Genomic DNA, 18,167 nt, shown 5'->3' on the forward strand with positions numbered 1-18,167 from the left:
GTTATAATAAACACTGCACCACACCTCTCCCCTAGAGGGCAGGACGTTCACTAGTGGGATTATTATTTATTATTAATCATATTTTTTTTATAATAATAATAATTATTATAATTTTATTGTATTATAGATAATTATTATAATAATTTATAGTAATTTTTTTTTAAATTATATTTTATTTACATTTTTTTTTTTGTATATTATAAGGAATGTATGTGCCGTATTTCTAATTTTCTGAACATTTTTATTTCCAGAGCTGAAAGCAGAGGTGGAGAAGCTGCGTGCGGCTCAGATGAGCTCTCAAGGCATCGAGCCAGAGAAAATGCGACTGTTTCAGCAAGAGATCACTTCTCTTAGGACTAAACTCTGTCAACAAGAGCACGATATGGCTGAGGCTCACAGGTGTGTGGATATAAACTACAAAACTCGGGTTATGACTCGCATTATGCAATGAAAATAAAAGAAAGTGCCATTTGATTTTGAGTCAAACAACATATTTAAGGGGGGAAATCCTGTAGGGAGAGACTTCATTATGTGGGAAGTGGGCATTATCAGAATGCTATCATTTATTATTATTATTATTATTATTATTATTATTATTAAAAGTTAAATATAAAAACAACAATACAACTTTATTTAAAAAAATAACTGTTTATAATTATATAAATATGTTTATAAAATAATGCAATGCATGTTGTTATTATACATAATATATTAGTAGATAATTTATATATTATTGTAAATATATTATGAATAATAATAATTTATAAGTATAATTTTGTAACTAATAGTATATGCCTTATTAATATTCTTCTTATTATTATTAATATATTTATGTAAAATGATAATTGTTAAAATGTATTATAGCTCTAAATTATATCATTATTATTATTATTATTATTATTACTAAATCTTAATATTAATTACTTAATAATATAAATAATTTATAATTATTATGTATAACTATAATAATTTATACCTATTTTAATTATTAATAATATTATTATTCATAATATATTAGTAAATAATTAATATATTATTGTAAATATATTATAAATAATGATAATAATAATAGTAATAATAATTTATCATTTATAAGTGTAATAATTTAACTACTATTATTATTATTATTAATATATTTACAACAATATATTAATTTATGTAAAATAATAATTTTTAAAATTTATTATAGCTCTAAATTATATCATTATGACTATCATCATCAGCACCATCATTATTATTATTATTATTATTATTACTAAATCTTAATATTATTTACTTTATAATTATAAATTATTAATATCATTATGTATAACTATAAAAAGTTATACCTATTTTAATTATTATAAATAATATTATTATTCATAATATATTAATAAATAATTAATATATTATTGGAAATGTATTATAAATAATAATAATTTGGTAATATAATTTAGAGCTGTAATCATTTATAATAATAATTACTTTTATAATACATAATAATAAATGATTAATATATTATTGTAAATACATTATAAATAATAATAATAATAGTAATAATAATTTATTATAATTTATAAGTGTAATAATTTAACTATTATTATCATTATTATACATAATATATTAGTAGTAATAATAATATTTTTTTGAAAATATATTATGAAGAATAATAATGTATAATTATAATTTTTAACTAATAATCTAAAGCTGTTCTTATAATACAAAAAAATAAATATATTTTAATGATGATAATAATTTATTATTATATAACTATTATATAATAATAATAATAATAATAACAATAACAATAATATTTTATTGTATTATGTAAATATATTATGAATAACAATAACTTTATAAATACATTATAATTCAAAACTCTTTTAATTTAGATTTTTCTATTATATTATTATTATACATAATATATTTATGATTCTTAATCTATTATTTTAACTATATTATAAATAATAATATTAACTTATTAGAATTTAGAACTATAATATATTATTGTAAATATATTATGAATAATAATAATTTATTATAATTTATCGCTATAATAATTCATAACGATTTTTATTAAAAATTATAAATGAATAAATAGTTAATATATTATTGTAAATGTAATAATAATAATAATAATAATAATAAAAGTGAGGTTAGTCAACATTTAACAAAAAACAAACAAACAAACAAACAAACATCAAGGGTACAAAATTAATCAAAAGTGTTTATAAATAAATAAATAAATAAATAAATCAAAAGTGACAGTAAACACATGAATAAGATAATATTTCAAATAAATGCTGTTCTATTGAACTTTGTTCATCAAAGAATCCTGAAAAGAAAAGAAAAATATTAAACAGTACTGTTTTCAACATTGATAATAATGTTTCTTCAGAAACAAATCAACATATTGGAATGATTTCTGAAGGATCATGATGCTGAAGTTTAGCTTTGATCACAGGAATAAATTACACTTTAACATATATTAAAATACAAAAGTTATTTTTAATTGTAGTTATATCTCACAACATTGCTATTTTGCTGTGTTTTTTGATCAAATAGCATAAAAGACTTCTCCTTCTCAAAAACATTTAAAAATCTAACCAGCCCTTAAGCTTTTAGACGACAGTGTAGTTAAAAATAATCAAGCCTTAAAAAAAAAAAATCATGTTTCATGCTGTTTTTATAAGTGAATAAAATAAATGATACATTTTAATCCTTTGCATAAACCGATATAACATAACATTTTAAGAAACGCCAATATAACACCAATCCTAAATATTTACTAAAATCATTCAGAAGCATTCAGGAGTAACATCCCACAAATAAAACCATAACCTCTCTAATGTTTCTCATTCCTTATAAATCCAAGCCAGCAGGCCCGTAGCCAGGTTAGTTTGTGGTTAAGGAAGGTGGTTTTGGAATAGAAAAAGGTGAAAACGCATTTCGTGGCCGTCTCTCTGTAGTTCGCTGTGGTCGCAGCTCGCAGGATGTTAAAAGGTTGAAACAAGTTTGGCTGTTTTCCCAGCTCATGACATCAGTAGTGGAAAAGTTAAAGCTGTTCAGACGGAAAAGTAATTTTATTATATTTCTAATTATTTTTATATTATGTGATGAATACATGGAATGTTTCATTTACAAAAACGATTCAAATTATTTGCAACCCATATATTAACGCATAGAATATTAGTCACAAACTTCCAGGTTGTGTGTTAAGACGTTGCACGCATAATAAACTGAATAGTCCTTTGACAAACGTTTTTTAAATTACGTACGCTTACTTCATACCAAGGTTTTACAATCTTTGTGTCATTCAATGTGCGCAGAACTTGGAAAGAAAGACTGGAAGAGGCAGAGAGAAGAAAACGCGAAGAAACCAAAGAGCTGCAGGTAATGATTTACCCCTACGCTTGCAAATAACGCTGTGTGATGGATCGATGAGCTTTTCAAAATGTGTTTCATGGCCGTTTTCTTTCTCTTTCTTCTTCGCTTTCTTCGTCTGTTTATTCGCCGGGCCTCGTTCAGCGCGCCGGCGTCACCTTTAAAGTGGATAATCGGCTGCCTAACCTTGTGAACCTGAATGAGGATCCGCAGCTGTCAGAGATGCTGCTGTACATGATTAAAGAGGGCGAGACCAAGGTCGGCAAGCTGAAGTCTGAGTCGGCCCACGACATCCAGCTGTCTGGAGCTCTCATCGCTGATGAACACTGGTGAGACAAGTCACGTCCGCAGTCTACTACCACTCCATCATTCACTGCAGTTTTGATTTGGCATATCATGTTAAAAAGATTGGATTTGTACATTTTAAAGGAACAGTTTACCCCAAAATTCGAATTTTGCTAGTCGTTTCAAACTTGTTTGGCTTTCTTTCTTCTGTTGAACACAAAAGAAGATATTTTGAAGAATTTTGGTAATCAAACAGTTTGGTTCACCATTGACTTCCACAGTATTTTTGTTTTCCATACTAAGGAAGTCAATGGCTACCAGCAACAGTTTGGTTGCCAACATTCTTCAAAATATCTTCTTTTGTGTTCAGTTGAAGAAAGAAAGTCATACACGTTTGTAAATAATGACAGAATTAGCATTTTTAGGTGAACTATCCCTTTAAGTAAAACTATTGTAATGATGCTGAAGTGAAATATTAATATTAGATGAAATACCTAAGCTTAAAAACTGATAACAAGACTTTGCCTTGGCAACTAACTAGCTGACATAAAACTGAAAGTGTTAAATTAAAGTACTAAAATTACTGAAACTGCAATAAAAAAAGCTATGTAGAAATATAAAAAAATAAAAATAAAAATGACAAAAGCACATGAATAAAAAAAAAAAGGAGTTTTTGTGACATTTTATCTCACAATTCTAACTTTTTTTTTCTCAGAATTGCGGGGTATAAACTTGCAGCTGCAAGAATTGCAAGATGAAAAAGTCGCAATTGTTTTTTTTGTTGTTTTTTTTAGTGGCGGAAATGGGCTTGAACATGAACTAAAATAAAAATGAAAACTCAAAATATAAAAAAATAATTAAGCTGAATAATATAACATAAGTTTAAAATACTGATAAATACTAATAATAGTTTATAAGTTGCACTGTTCCCAAGAACACAAAAGAAGATATTTTGAAGAATTTTGGCAACCAAACAGCTGACGGCAGCAATTGACTTCCATAGTATTTTTGTTTTCCATACTAAGGAAGTCAATGGCTACCAGCAACAGTTTGGTTGCCAACATTCTTCAAAATGTCTTCTATTGTGTTCAACAGAAGAAAGAAATTCATACACATTTGGGACGACATGAGGGTGTGTAAACAATGACAGAAGTTGCATTTTTGGGTGAACTGTCCATTTAACTTAAACTAATAAAATAAAGCTGTAATAAAATATTAGTATTAGATGAAATACTTAAGCCTAAAAAATTCAAATAAGACTGTCTTGGCAACTAACTAACTGACATAAAACTGAAAGTACTAAAATTACTGAAACTGCAATAAAGCTATAAAGAAAAATAATAGTAAAAATTACATGTATGAGTTTCTTTCTTCTGTTGAACAAAAAAGAAGATATTTTGAAGACGTTTGGTAACCAAACAGTTAATGGTAGCCATTGACTTCCATAGTTTTTTTTAATACTAAGGAAGTCGATGGCTACCAGCAACAGTTTGGTTGCCAACATTCTTTAAAATATTTTTGTTTGTGTTCAGTCGAAAAAAGAAAGTCAAACACGTTTGCAATGACATGAGGGTTTAAATAATGACAGAATTTGCATTTTTGGGTCAACTATCCCTTTAAGTAAAACTACTAAAACTATTAAAATGATGCTGAAGTGAAATATTAATATTAGATGAAATACCTAAACTTAAAAACTGATAACAAGACTTTGTCTTGGCCACCAACTTACTGACATAGAACTGAAAGTGTTTAAATGAAGTACTAAAATTGCTAAAACTGAAATAAAGCTATATAGAAATATAAAAAATGCACATAACTATGGCAGCCATTGAATTTAAAAAAAAAGGTTATTGTGACTTTTTGTCTTACAATTTTGAGTTTTTTCTAAGAATTGCGAGATATAAACTTGCAACTACAAGTTATAAAGTTAGAATTGTGAAATAAAAATGTTGCCTTTTTAATTTTTTTTTTATTCAGTGGCGAGAATGGGCTTCCATGCATAAATTTACTTGAACATAAACTAAAATAATGAAATAAAAATGAAAACTCAAAATGCAAAAAAAAAAAAGCAGTGTGAATCATCTTTGGGCAATCCTTCAGGAGGCTTGGAGTAATATATCAAGTCATATATAACAGCTCGGATGCCCAGATTATGCAGAGCTGTAATAGCTGCTAATGGTGGGTATTTTGATGAATCGAAAAAGTTTTTTCTATGTATAAACTGTTGTCCCTTATCAGTGCAAAATCACAAATTAAAATGGATTCATGCCAATATTGTCCAAAACCCCACTTTTCTAGGGTGTTTCCAAACTTCTGGAGGGCAGTGTATAAATAACACTGTTCCAATTAACACAAAATAAGATATTTTGAATAATGGGCTGGTTGCACTTTTCCATACATAAAATGAATGAGAAATTAGTCTTTTAAGCTTCAAAAATAAATGCAAGTTGTGTGTGTGTGTGTTATAGCCGATAACTATGGAAGCCTATTTCCAGCACTGAATAAAAAATGAAAAAAGGTAGTTGCAACTCTTTATCTCGCAATTCTGACTTTTTTTTCTCAAAATTGTGTGATATAAACTTGTCAGAAACTTTTTCAAATTGTCAAAACTTTTTTTGTCTTGCAGTTGTGTTTTTCTCATTTTTTTTGAAATTGAGATTTATACAACATCCGAAAGCAAAAAAATCTTTAAAGTTGTCCAAATGAAGCACTTAGCAAGACATATTACTAATGATATGAAATTTACAAAATATCTTCACCTAATATCGTAATGATTTTTGCCATAAAAGAAAAATCAATCATTTTGACCCATACAATGTATTTTTGGCTATTGCTACAAATATACCCGTGCTACTTATGATGGGGTTTGTGGTCCAGGGCCACACATACAATATGAAAAATAGATTCATTTTGAGATTTGCTGATTTGTAGTAGGAGTGTGTGCTATCATCTATGATAATATTGGAATTGTTTAAAGTTTAAACGATATGCAGTTTGACGTTATCTAGTATATCGCAAAAAAACACCCCAGAGAGTGCATGCATACATCTGATATAGTTAATATTACACAAGGAGTGACTTTTATTCTCAAAATATCAGCACGACTGCAAATGTGATATTGCTTTGATGAACAGCTCCGTAAACAAAAAGTTAATATTAAAGGAACACTCCACTTTTTTTAGAAATAGGCTCATTAATAAGTTGAGTTTTACCGTTTTGAAATCCATTCAGCCGTTCTCCTTTTCTGGCGATATCACTTTTAGCATAGCTTAGCATAGATCATTGAATCCTATTAGACCAATAGCATTGTGTTCAAAAATGACCAATGAGTTTCGGTATTTGTCCTTTTTAAAACTTGACTCTTCTCCCATTCCGGCATAAAAGTCAAGAAAGTTTGCTGCCGTAACATGGCCGAAGCAGGTGCGTGATAATACTCTGCCTGCTGTATCCATATTTCGGCAGCAAACTTCCTTGACTATTACGCCGGAATGTGAGTGTAGTTCCTAATCTTATCGGCCTAGAAAATCGCAGCTTTACATTTTCCGCCGGTATTAGTACACAATATAACTATAGAAGAGTCAAGTTTTAAATGGGACAAATATCGAAACTCGTTGGTCATTTTTGAACGTGATGCTATTAGTCTAATAGGATTCATTGATCTATGCTAAGCTATGCTAAAAGTGATATCGCCAGAACAGGAGAACGGCTGAATGGATTTCAAAACGGTAAAACTCAACTCGGGAGGAGTTGTAGAATGAGCATATTTCCAAAAAAAAGTGGAGTGTTCCTTTAAGTAACTTACATTTTAGACACAAGTTCCTGTTTTTTTTTTTTTCTTTATTTCGTCAATAAAAATAGGTTTTGCAATGGTGTTTTGTTACTTAATCAGTCAGCCGTTTGAACGAATCGGTTGAATGAATGACTTAATGACTCACTCGTGCAGTGATTTGCCTCCACCTACTGGCGATTTTTAGGTTTCTATTTAAAGTATATTTTCCCTTTTTTCCACACAATGATTTAAATATCACTTTTGAATGTTTTGTCTTTAAAACATCCAAACATTTAATTATGCATTTCTAACAGCAAATTTATAACGGCACTAAAAAGTCTATGTAAATGCATCCAAATGCCACTTCAGATTCTGTCTCACATCTGCATTGCAAACTGATTTTATTTGATTGGTAACAGCCCTTTAGTGTCTTACTATTTGAATTTATTAATTAAATTTAAGAATTGGACACAAAAGATGATGCATACTTTTAATTAGGTTAGAAAAAAATTGCCTTATAAAGGTAGCAATGCTCATAAAATGTTAAAATCAATTTAAACTTATTAGAAAAGTTATTTTCTAGCAAACCAACCACCGCACGGAATATGAAAAATATCAAAAGCTTTGGGAGTTAGCTGTCCACGGCAGTCCTAAATCTTCCAAAATATTAAATGTCATGCACAAACAATTAAATATCTAATATTGATATATATATATATTTTTTGCGTTTTCAGTGTCATCTCCAGTGTGAAAGGTACTGTCAGCATTAAACCTATGCCAAATGCCAAGACCTTTTTGAATGGGCATCTTGTGTCTGAGTGCACTGTTCTCCACCACGTGAGTTCCTTGAAATGAAAACTTCTGAAATGTTCTGAGAACCTCCACATAACTCATGAAATGGTGTATTTTATTCACTTTTGATGTCTCTCTTTCAGGGAGACCGTGTGATTCTTGGAGGAGATCACTACTTTCGGTTCAACCACCCTGCTGAGGTTCAAAGCGGGAGGCGTGCATCTTGCTGGAACAGTGGAGATGGTCAGAAGGACTTTGAGTTTGCTAAAAACGAGCTGCTGTCGGCCCAAAGAGCTCAGTGAGTACAAGTCCAGTATTTGTAGGAACCTACATACTAAAGATTCGTAAAATTACTCGCTATTAATCAAACAAAATGTTGAGAGTTCCAGTCTTGATTTTTCTTCATAGACTTGAAGCAGAGATCGAGGCGGCTCGGTTGAAGGCCAAAGAGGAGATGATGCAGGGCATTCAGGTGGCCAAAGAGATGGCACAGAAAGAGCTGAGCGAGCAGAAGAGTCAGTACGAGGATAGGATCAAAGCTTTGGAGCGAGAGCTGGTAAGCTGTTAGCAGACATTGCCAAGGTGTGACTCCGATGTTCTCCAGCTAATCAAATGTTTCTTTAGGAGGAGGAGAGTGAACGGAAGAGAGAGCAGGAGATGGATAAAAAGAGAGTCGTCAGCCAGATTGAGCAACTGCAGACAGCAAAGAGTCGGCTGGAGCAGGAGGTCAGCACTCATAAGAGATGTCTGCAGATGGAGGCCCATGCTACTAGACAGGTACACAAAGCCCAGCTCAAATTTGTATCTTTTTTTCACCCAAAAATGAAGATTTGCTGTTATTTTTCTTCAGTAGAACCGTAAATAAGATTTTTAGCTGAAACCGTGGTCAGTGTTGCTAAGTCTGTGGTTTACCAGCAGAATTGGGCTACTTTAACACTGTTGCCGTGGGTTGGTTTTCATGTCTGTGGGTGGACTCCATGCCTATTGGGACTCCAATACCATGACATTTAGCCACTGGAATGTGAATTTTACTAGGGTAACCCCCCACCAAAATCTAATTGGGCCAATTTTGAGTTGCATTTGGGCAAGTTTTGTCGTGAAAACCTGGCAACCCTGACTGGGGTACTTCATGATTCATAAAATGACACTATATTATTTATGTTTTGGTGATTAGTTAATTTAGTTATTTTATTTCTTTAGTTAATTTAGCTATAGCTATAATTATTATTTATTCGTAATATTTATTTAGTTATTTAATTTTAGATTTTTAGTAGAGGTCGACCGATATTGGTTTTTACCGATACCGATAGCTAGGTTGGACCACACTGGCCGATACCGATTAATTAACCGATAGTTTTTGAAAATAGATACTTAACGGCAACTAAAATACTGCTATGCTAGTTTTAAAAAAGTAATAAACCATACTTTGTAAATTAATAAAAATATTAATTTTAATTATATATTGATCATTAAAGTTATTTCATAGTTCATTAATGTTAACAAAATAACACCCTAACAAGGAACAACACTTCTATTCTACAGCTTTCATCAATCTTAGTTGATGTTACAAATGGGCTCATTGTAAAGTGTTATTTCATATTAACAGTAGGGGTGGGAGTCTTTACATTTTAACAATATGTAAAATTGCAGTTTCTATGCTTTTTGTTTATATTTGGAATCTCTGTATGTTAGTACTGCCTTATTAAAATTAAGATTCAATTTAATTACGATTTTCAATAACAACTAAATATAACCACATTCTCAGTTTTCAATATTACTGCACATGGTTACATTTTCATATACATTTTATATAATTTATTTTGAGCAAAATTTACTTTATTTTTTTTATTATATAAGCAGGCTACTTTTAAACCAATTACTTATTTAAAATAAGTGTTCTTTAAGTATCCAAAAGTTAACAGACAATAGTTATTTTTTCCTTTCGTTTGATTATTACTGATGAGATCATTGACAGTGGCCGCTTTAACAGGCTGCATTCAAACGAATGCACAGATCTATTTCGATATATCAGATGCCCTGCTCTGAAAACATAACTGACTGTGTGTACATCAGTTTCGTATAAAAGTATTCGAAATGGCAAGTGCATTTAACCGCATCTGCAATCGAGCTTTTTAGGACGAACGAACACAAATTGTAAGTGAAAGTCTGTCAGTGCGCGAGTTTTGTGCATCGAATATACTGCATTACAAACGGCAGAAATGAAGGCACATATAAAGTAAAAAACTGCGGGTGGAAGCACGCACTGTCAAGCAATGCACACGAGTCTCACAGTGCAAATTCTGTGCAATGAAGCCAGCCGCGTTTCAGGCGCTCACGCGTGCCATATGCGGGGAAAAACACAAGCTCCTTGAAGAGAGGGTTGCGATGCATTGGATGCAGCGCTGCGTTGCGCGGACAACTCGCAGGTATCTAACACACACAGGATGCGTCGGGTAGTTCAAGCAGAAATCTAAAACAGTTTATTTAATCACCAAATGGGCAAATGATCAAAAAAGCGGCAAAGATTAGTTTAAACAACAGATCAAACGGAAAGAGAAAGTACGATCTATATTGTTGTAGCCATTTAAGAAAATGTGTTATCTGTTTTACATTTATGTTTAAATATTATTTGTTTGTGTTTTGTTTCAGTTTAATCTGTTAATTACGAAAGAAGTGTGTGTAATTTGTAAATGTCATAAAGGACGTGGTATGAATTAGACGGCAATACACCGGGAGAATTGGAGAGGGTCAGACACAATTGTTGGTCCACTTCCACCTTTTTATTTGTGGAAAATCCCTTTTTAAACGAATTTCGTTTTGTATAATTTTTATCTTAATTTTGAACACATATTTTTGTTGATCAGTAATTAAAATCAAGTAAGAACAAGGAAAATTGCATTGTAAATAAAGTGCGTAACAAGATGCAAACCTACCATGCTTCCGCGGCCTGAAGAAAAGGCTAAAACATAAATTATAGCTCTATATGAAGCATACAGACTTTATTAGAGCTACAGAAATACGAATTTATCACTTAAATGCACAATCTTCCAGCAGGGTCAAGCCTTTATAAACATTAACAACAATTTGGGACAGATATGTAATGTAAAACTGTGAATGGCGCGCTGTGGCGCAGCAGGATTCTGTAGGCTGAATGAACACGGTTTGCTTTCTCACATCAAGTCTTTAAATCTGCAATTTTGCTGGCTACGAACATGACCAACTGGATATAAATCAATGCAAATATATGGTAACAATCCTGACATTTAACATTGGTGTCTGACTTAACCTCTCATACTCTATGACAGCGGAGCGTGAGAACGCAATCCGGAAAAACTATCGGCATGGATTTTTGCCATAACCGATAGTTCAGCCAATCAACTATCAGTGCCGATTAATCGGCAAAACCGATACATCGGTCGACCTCTAATATTTAGTTTATTTAGAATATTTTCAGTTTATTTATATTATTTATTTATCTATTTTTTTGTAGATTACTTTAGTTATTTATTTAGTTAATTTAGGTCGTTACTTAATCTTATGTTTAGTTAGTTGATTATATTATTTATTTACTTTTTAGTTATAATGTTAATTCAGTTCGATTTATTCAGTTACTTAGGTTTATGTATATCACTTTAGTTAGCTTTAGTTTTATTTATGATATTTATTTAGAATATTTTCAGTTTATTTATTTAGTTATGTTATTTCATTTTTTCATGTATGTACTTTTGTAATGGTTAAATTATTTAGTTAATTTTTACTTATTTTTTTTAAGTTTATACAAAAGATCACTTTTTTAATTTGTGACTCATTCAGATTTTTTGCCCCCCATAGGCTTTGGCTGATCATGATATCCGGCATGCTAAAATTGTAGAGGCACTTGAAGCAGAAAAGAGGAAGATTGCAGAAGATCTTGCTCAGATTGAGAAAAAACGTGCTCTTAAAATGACCCAGACCCCCAAAACAGGTACATGTACAAACAACATTGGGTTTTCCATCAGTAATGTTCCTAACAGTGTGTTACTCACCGTATTTTTGTTCAATATTTGCAGCCTTCCCACAGTGGGACGCCCTGAAGCTGTCTTTGATGATTGAAGAAGCAAACAAAATCAGTGCTAAACTCAGGAAACACACAGTCTTCAGCAGGTACAGTCATTTAGCGGCTGTAACTGATTTAATGTTCCTGGATCAACATCTTTGTTGGTCCTGGAACAACGTTCCTACAGTATCAACCAATCAAAATTCATGACTAGGAAAATAGCGTTCATAAAATAAATATAAAATCCCTATCCAGTATTCACTAATGACTGGAAAAGTCTGAGTTTAGTCAGTTTATTGATAAGTGAGCAATGTGTGAATTCTGGATTATTCATCATTAAAGTGTTTGGATGGAATCAGATGTGGATTTGTGTTTTCATATCAGACATGAGATGGCTGAGGGTGGAGATGGCCAACTGCAGGTCCAAGTTCAGAACACCAAACTGGGAATTTCCACCTTCTGGAATCTGGAGAAGTTCCAGAGCAACTTGGCTGCCATGAGGGAGCTTGAGCAGGTTGTCTAATAAAACATGTTCATCTAGTTTGAGCTGCATGGTGACAGTTTTGTAGCAAAGTACATTCCATTACACCATGTCTGAACCAGTTTCAGTATCATATAGCGACAAGTATTATCCTCTTTATTGTAAATCTGGGTTTAGGCAGTAACTAGATAGGACCGCTGCGGTGATGCATTGCTGCCACACACGATTATGTTGTAATAATGAGATGTTATGTCGTTTTAACAACATATTTTCTCTTTCAAATGTCGTTATCCATGAGCCAAAAATACAACAAATGTTCTTTAATTTAGGTTTTCCATTTCTTAAACAAAATGAAAAAAAAAAAAATTCTGATTTCTCTTTATTTCTTTTTAAAAAGAAAACCTCTTTATCTCAGGACTGTGGCAACACTAGCAGAGCAGACAATTGCCTCGTTCACATAATGTAACCATACATAATAACTTCTATAATAGAAAAACCATATTGTTTTTATGACATGTCGTTATTACGAGAAAAAAAGAATATTTTAACAAAATGTAGAAATTGTTGTATTTTATTTTAACAAAATTAACAAGATCGCTTTAACGACGTGACATCTTATTATGAGAGAAAGATGCCCTATTACAAGAAAATATGTATTTTAATGACATCTCGTTATTATAATGAAAAACGGCATTTTAACAAGAAAACATTGCGTTATTACAAAAAATAGGTAGTTTTACCATCACGTTATTACAAGAAAATGCAGTTTTAACAACTTTATGACGAGAAAATATGTAGTTTAACATCACGTTATTACAAGAAAATGTAGTTTTAACAACATGTTATTACGAGACAATATGTAGTTTTTACAACATCTCATTATTACAAGAAAATGAGAAAAAATGGCATTTTAATGAGATATTGTTACTTTATTAAGAAAAAATATGTAGTTTTACCTGTCGTTATTATGAGAATGTCATTTTAACGAGAAAAAGATGCTGTTTTAACAAGATAACATTGCATTATTATGAAAAAATATGTAGTTTTAACAGCATCTCGTTATTATGAGAAAATGTCATTTTAATGAGAAAAAGATGCTGTTTTAATGAGATAACATTGCGTTATTACGAGAAAATATCTAGTTTTAACAACATCGTTATTACGAGAAAATATGTCATTTTAACATTGTGTTATTGCGAGAAAACGTCAATTTAACGAGAAAAAGATGCCATTTTAACGAGATAACATTGCATTATTACGCGAAATAAGTAGTTTAATCAACATTGCGTTATTATGAGAAAACCTAGTTTTAATGACATCTCATGAGAAAACCAGAAAAAGATGACGTTTTAACAAGATAACGTTGCATTATTATGAAAAAAATATGTAGTTTTAACAACATATTGTTATTACGAGAAAACAAGAAAAAGATGCAGTTTTAACAAGATAACATTGCATTATTATGAAAAAAGATGTAGTTTTAACCATCTCGTTATGAGAAAATTTTATTTTAACGAGAAAAAGATGCTGTTTTCATAAGATAGCATTGCGTTATTATGAAAAAATATGTAGTTTTAACAACTCGTTATTATGAGAAAAGGTTATTTTAACAAGAAAAAGATGCAGTTTTAACAAGAAAACTATGCATTATGAAAAAATATGTAATTTTAACAACATTGCATTATTACGAGAAAATATGTAGTTTTAACATTGCGTTATTGCGAGAAAACGTCAATTTAATGAAAAAAGATGCCATTTTAATGAGATAACATTGCATTATTATGAGAAAATATGTAGTTTAAACGAAACATTGCGTTATTACGAGAAAATGTAGTTTTAACGACATCTCATTATTACGAGAAAACGAGAAAGATGCCGTTTTAACAAGATAACATTACGAGAAAGTATGTAGTTTTAACAACATTACGAGAAAACATTTTTTAACATTTTATTATTACGAGAAAATTAGAAAAAGATGCAGTTTTAACAAGATAATGTTGCATTATTATGAAAAAATATGTAGTTTTAATAGCATCTCGTTATTATGAGAAAATGTTATTTTAACCAAAAAATCTGCTGTTTTAATGAGATAACATTGTGTTATTATGAGACATCATGTCAAATTAACGAGAAAAACATGCCATTTTAATGAGATAACATCGCATTATTACAAGAAATATTTAGTTTAAACAACATTGCGTTATTACGAAAAAATGTAGTTTTAACGGCGTCTCTTTATTACAAGAAAAGAAGAAAAAGATGCTGTTTTAATGAGATAACATTGTGTTATTATAAGACATCATGTCAAATTAACGAGAAAAACATGCCATTTTAATGAGATAACATCGCATTATTACAAGAAATATTTAGTTTAAACAACATTGCGTTATTACGAAAAAATGTAGTTTTAACGGCGTCTCTTTATTACAAGAAAAGAAGAAAAAGATGCTGTTTTAATGAGATAACATTGTGTTATTATTACGAGAAAATATGTAGTTTTTTTAACATTGCATTGTCACGAGAAAATATGTGACCCTGGACCACAAAACCAGTCTTAAGTCGCTGGGGTATATTTGTAGCAATAGCCAAAAATACATTGTATGGGTCAACATTTTTGATTTTTGTTTTATGCCAAAAATCATTAAGAAATTAAGTAAAGATCATGTTCCATGAAGATTTTTTGTAAAATTCCTACTGTAAATATATCAAAATGTAATTTTTGATTTGTAATATGCATTGTTAAGAACCTAATTTGGACAACTTTAAAGGTGATTTTCTCAGTATTTTTGATTTTTTTGCATCCTCAGATTTCTGATTTCAAATAGATGTATCTCAGCCAAATATTGTCCTATCCTAACAAACCATACATCAATAGAAAGCTTATTTATTATTAGCTTTCATATGATGTATAAATCTCAGTTTTGTCAAATTTAACCTTATGACTGGTTTTGTGGTCCAGGGTCACATATGTAGTTTTGCGTTATTGCGAGAAAACGTCAATTTAACGAGAAAAAGATGCCATTTTAACGAGATAACATTGCATTATTACGAGAAAGTATGTAGTTTAAACAACACGTTATTACGAGAAAACTTAGTTTTAACGACATCTCATTATTATGAGAAAAAGATGCCGTTTTAACAAGATAACATTGCGTTATTACGAGGCAACATGTCAATTTTCCGAGAGAAAGATGCCATTTTAACGAGATAGCATTGCATTATTACAAGAAAGTATGTAGTTTTAACAACAAAGTTTTTACGAAAAAATATGTTGTTTAAACATCACGTTATTACGAGAAAACATAGTTTTAACGACATCTCATTATTACGAGAAATCGAGAAAAAGATGCAGTTTTAACAAGATAATGTTGCATTATTATAAAAAATAAGTAGTTTTAACAACATCTCGTTATGGGAAAATGTCGTTTTAATGAGAAAAAGATGCTGTTTTAATGTGATAACTGTTATTAGGAGACATGTCAATTTTACAAGAAAAAGAAGCCATTTTAACGAGATAACATCGCATTATTACAAGAAATATTTAGTTTAAACAACGTTGCGTTATTACGAGAAAATGTCAGTTGGTTTTTGGTTTTTGTTCAGTTATGTTTTTGGTGGTGTTTTGTTTTTGTGTAGCTCTCACTTAACATTGTTTTGTTTAATTTTTTTTTATTTATTTAGGGTTTAGTTCTGTTTTATTTTTTGTGTGTAGCAATTCACTTGACTTTGGAAAAGTTTTTTTTGATTGATTTTTGTTTAGTGTTTCTCTTTGTTTTTTATATTGATTTGTATTTGTTTATCTGCAGCATCTCACTTAAAGTTTGTTTTTGTTTCATTTTGTTTAGTGTTTAGCTTTATTTTTTGTTTATATTTTAGTTCTTGTTTTATTTTTGTGTAGGTGTTTACTTTACATTGCAAACATTGTGCCTCACTTGATTTGAACAAAGCGCTGAGTATTTAATGCAGAGCTTAGTTGTTTGAACACAATAATATATGAGACTGTTTGAAGCCTGTTTATTTCCCTGTAATTACCCAGTAAAAGCAGGAAGCGTGTAGTATTGGCACTTGCTCTTATTATCGTAAAAGAGTCTGCGGCTAAATCAAGTCTGATGTTTATTGGCTGTATAGGGGGAGAGCGCCTCTAAAGATGACGACGTGTTTTATGACCCTAATGATGAGTGGGAACCAGACCTATCTGCCTCTTCCTCAACCTCGTCGTTCTCTCGCAGAAGGTATTTGAATTTATTAGTCTTCTCATTGAGTCCACAATGCTGCTTTTCGGCTCTTTGTACATCTGAGGAAGGAAAACACAGAAGTATGCTTTGTGCCCAAAACTGTTTCTTGTCTTCCACCATGATTATATTTTTCCCCTAATAAACCTAGCTCTATGGAAAAGAACATGCCTGCAGCATTTTTAACCCATTTTCAGTCCCAACAAGTGCATGTGACATGAAACTCCTTCTACAACTCAGATTATAGATATTTCTTTGCTTTTCATCTCTTGACTTTCTCTCATATCTTTCAGTCCTTGGAATGAACAGTTGTTCATCTCAAAGTGTACATCATGTAACAGGCTGTTAATGATCTGATTGATAATTATGGTTCAAGTCAAGATGCAAGTTCAAATGTATCTGGATTTCTTTTTTTTCCCTCTTTTTCTTGTTCAGGAGTAGGAGTTTACTAAAGAGCAGGAGGATTTCTGGGCGTCTCTATGAGATCCGAGTGCACCCCATTCAAAGCTTACACTGTGCTCCCTCACAGTCCACTGGTAAAGTACCTTTTATATTGTATGTATGTGGCTCTTTGACTCTTTAAATGAGTTTAGCATCATTCAGATTATTCACAAAAAAATTACATTGCTGTCATCATTTACTCACCGTCATGTCATTTCAAACCTGACTTTATTAAAAACAAAACAAAACAAAAAAAGTCAATGGGAGCAAACTATGTTGTTTTGGTCCCCATTGACTTTCACTTTTCGCTCAGTAGTTTTTGGGACATATTTGCAAAGTAATGTTGTTTAAACTAACTAAAACTATTTAAAGTTGTTTTTCCGTAATTGAAAAAAATGGAAATTTCAAAATACACTAAAAATATTAGATGGAAAAAAAACTGTGTAATCTCATTGGTTCAAAATCTGGTACCCTGGCCCTGCATATCTGTATAATTTAGTTAGTTTGCTTTTGTATAGAGTTTTGTTTTTGTCATCTCACTTGTTTTGTTTTTGTGAAACATCTCACTTGTTTTGTTCAGTTTTGTTTTTGTGAAACATCTCATTTGTTTTGCTTAGTTTTAGTTTTGTGTAACACCTTACCTGTTTTTTTTTTTTTAGTTTTTATGTAACATCACTTGTTTTGTTTTTGTGTAACATCTGACTTGTTTTGTTTTTGTTTAGAGTTTTGTTTTTGTGTAACATCTCACTTGTTTTAAGTTTTGTTTTT

General features: G+C 30.7%; 1 protein-coding gene across 1 annotated transcript in view; it reads left to right on the forward strand.

Moving 5' to 3' along the window:
- The window catches only part of LOC141338941 (kinesin-like protein KIF14), a 34,429-nt gene that overhangs the window by 8,167 nt on the left and 8,095 nt on the right, over positions 1-18,167 (forward strand). Inside the window, exons 11-22 of the mRNA XM_073844554.1 lie at positions 252-399; positions 3,309-3,372; positions 3,508-3,692; positions 8,152-8,254; positions 8,353-8,507; positions 8,618-8,765; positions 8,834-8,986; positions 12,041-12,173; positions 12,259-12,352; positions 12,630-12,759; positions 16,855-16,958; positions 17,394-17,494. Of these exons, the coding sequence (XP_073700655.1) occupies positions 252-399; positions 3,309-3,372; positions 3,508-3,692; positions 8,152-8,254; positions 8,353-8,507; positions 8,618-8,765; positions 8,834-8,986; positions 12,041-12,173; positions 12,259-12,352; positions 12,630-12,759; positions 16,855-16,958; positions 17,394-17,494 (1,518 nt within the window). The remainder of the gene's footprint in view (positions 1-251; positions 400-3,308; positions 3,373-3,507; positions 3,693-8,151; positions 8,255-8,352; positions 8,508-8,617; positions 8,766-8,833; positions 8,987-12,040; positions 12,174-12,258; positions 12,353-12,629; positions 12,760-16,854; positions 16,959-17,393; positions 17,495-18,167) is intronic.

The sequence above is a fragment of the Garra rufa genome, chromosome 7 (genome assembly GCF_049309525.1).
Source record: "Garra rufa chromosome 7, GarRuf1.0, whole genome shotgun sequence".
Classification (NCBI taxonomy): domain Eukaryota; kingdom Metazoa; phylum Chordata; class Actinopteri; order Cypriniformes; family Cyprinidae; genus Garra; species Garra rufa.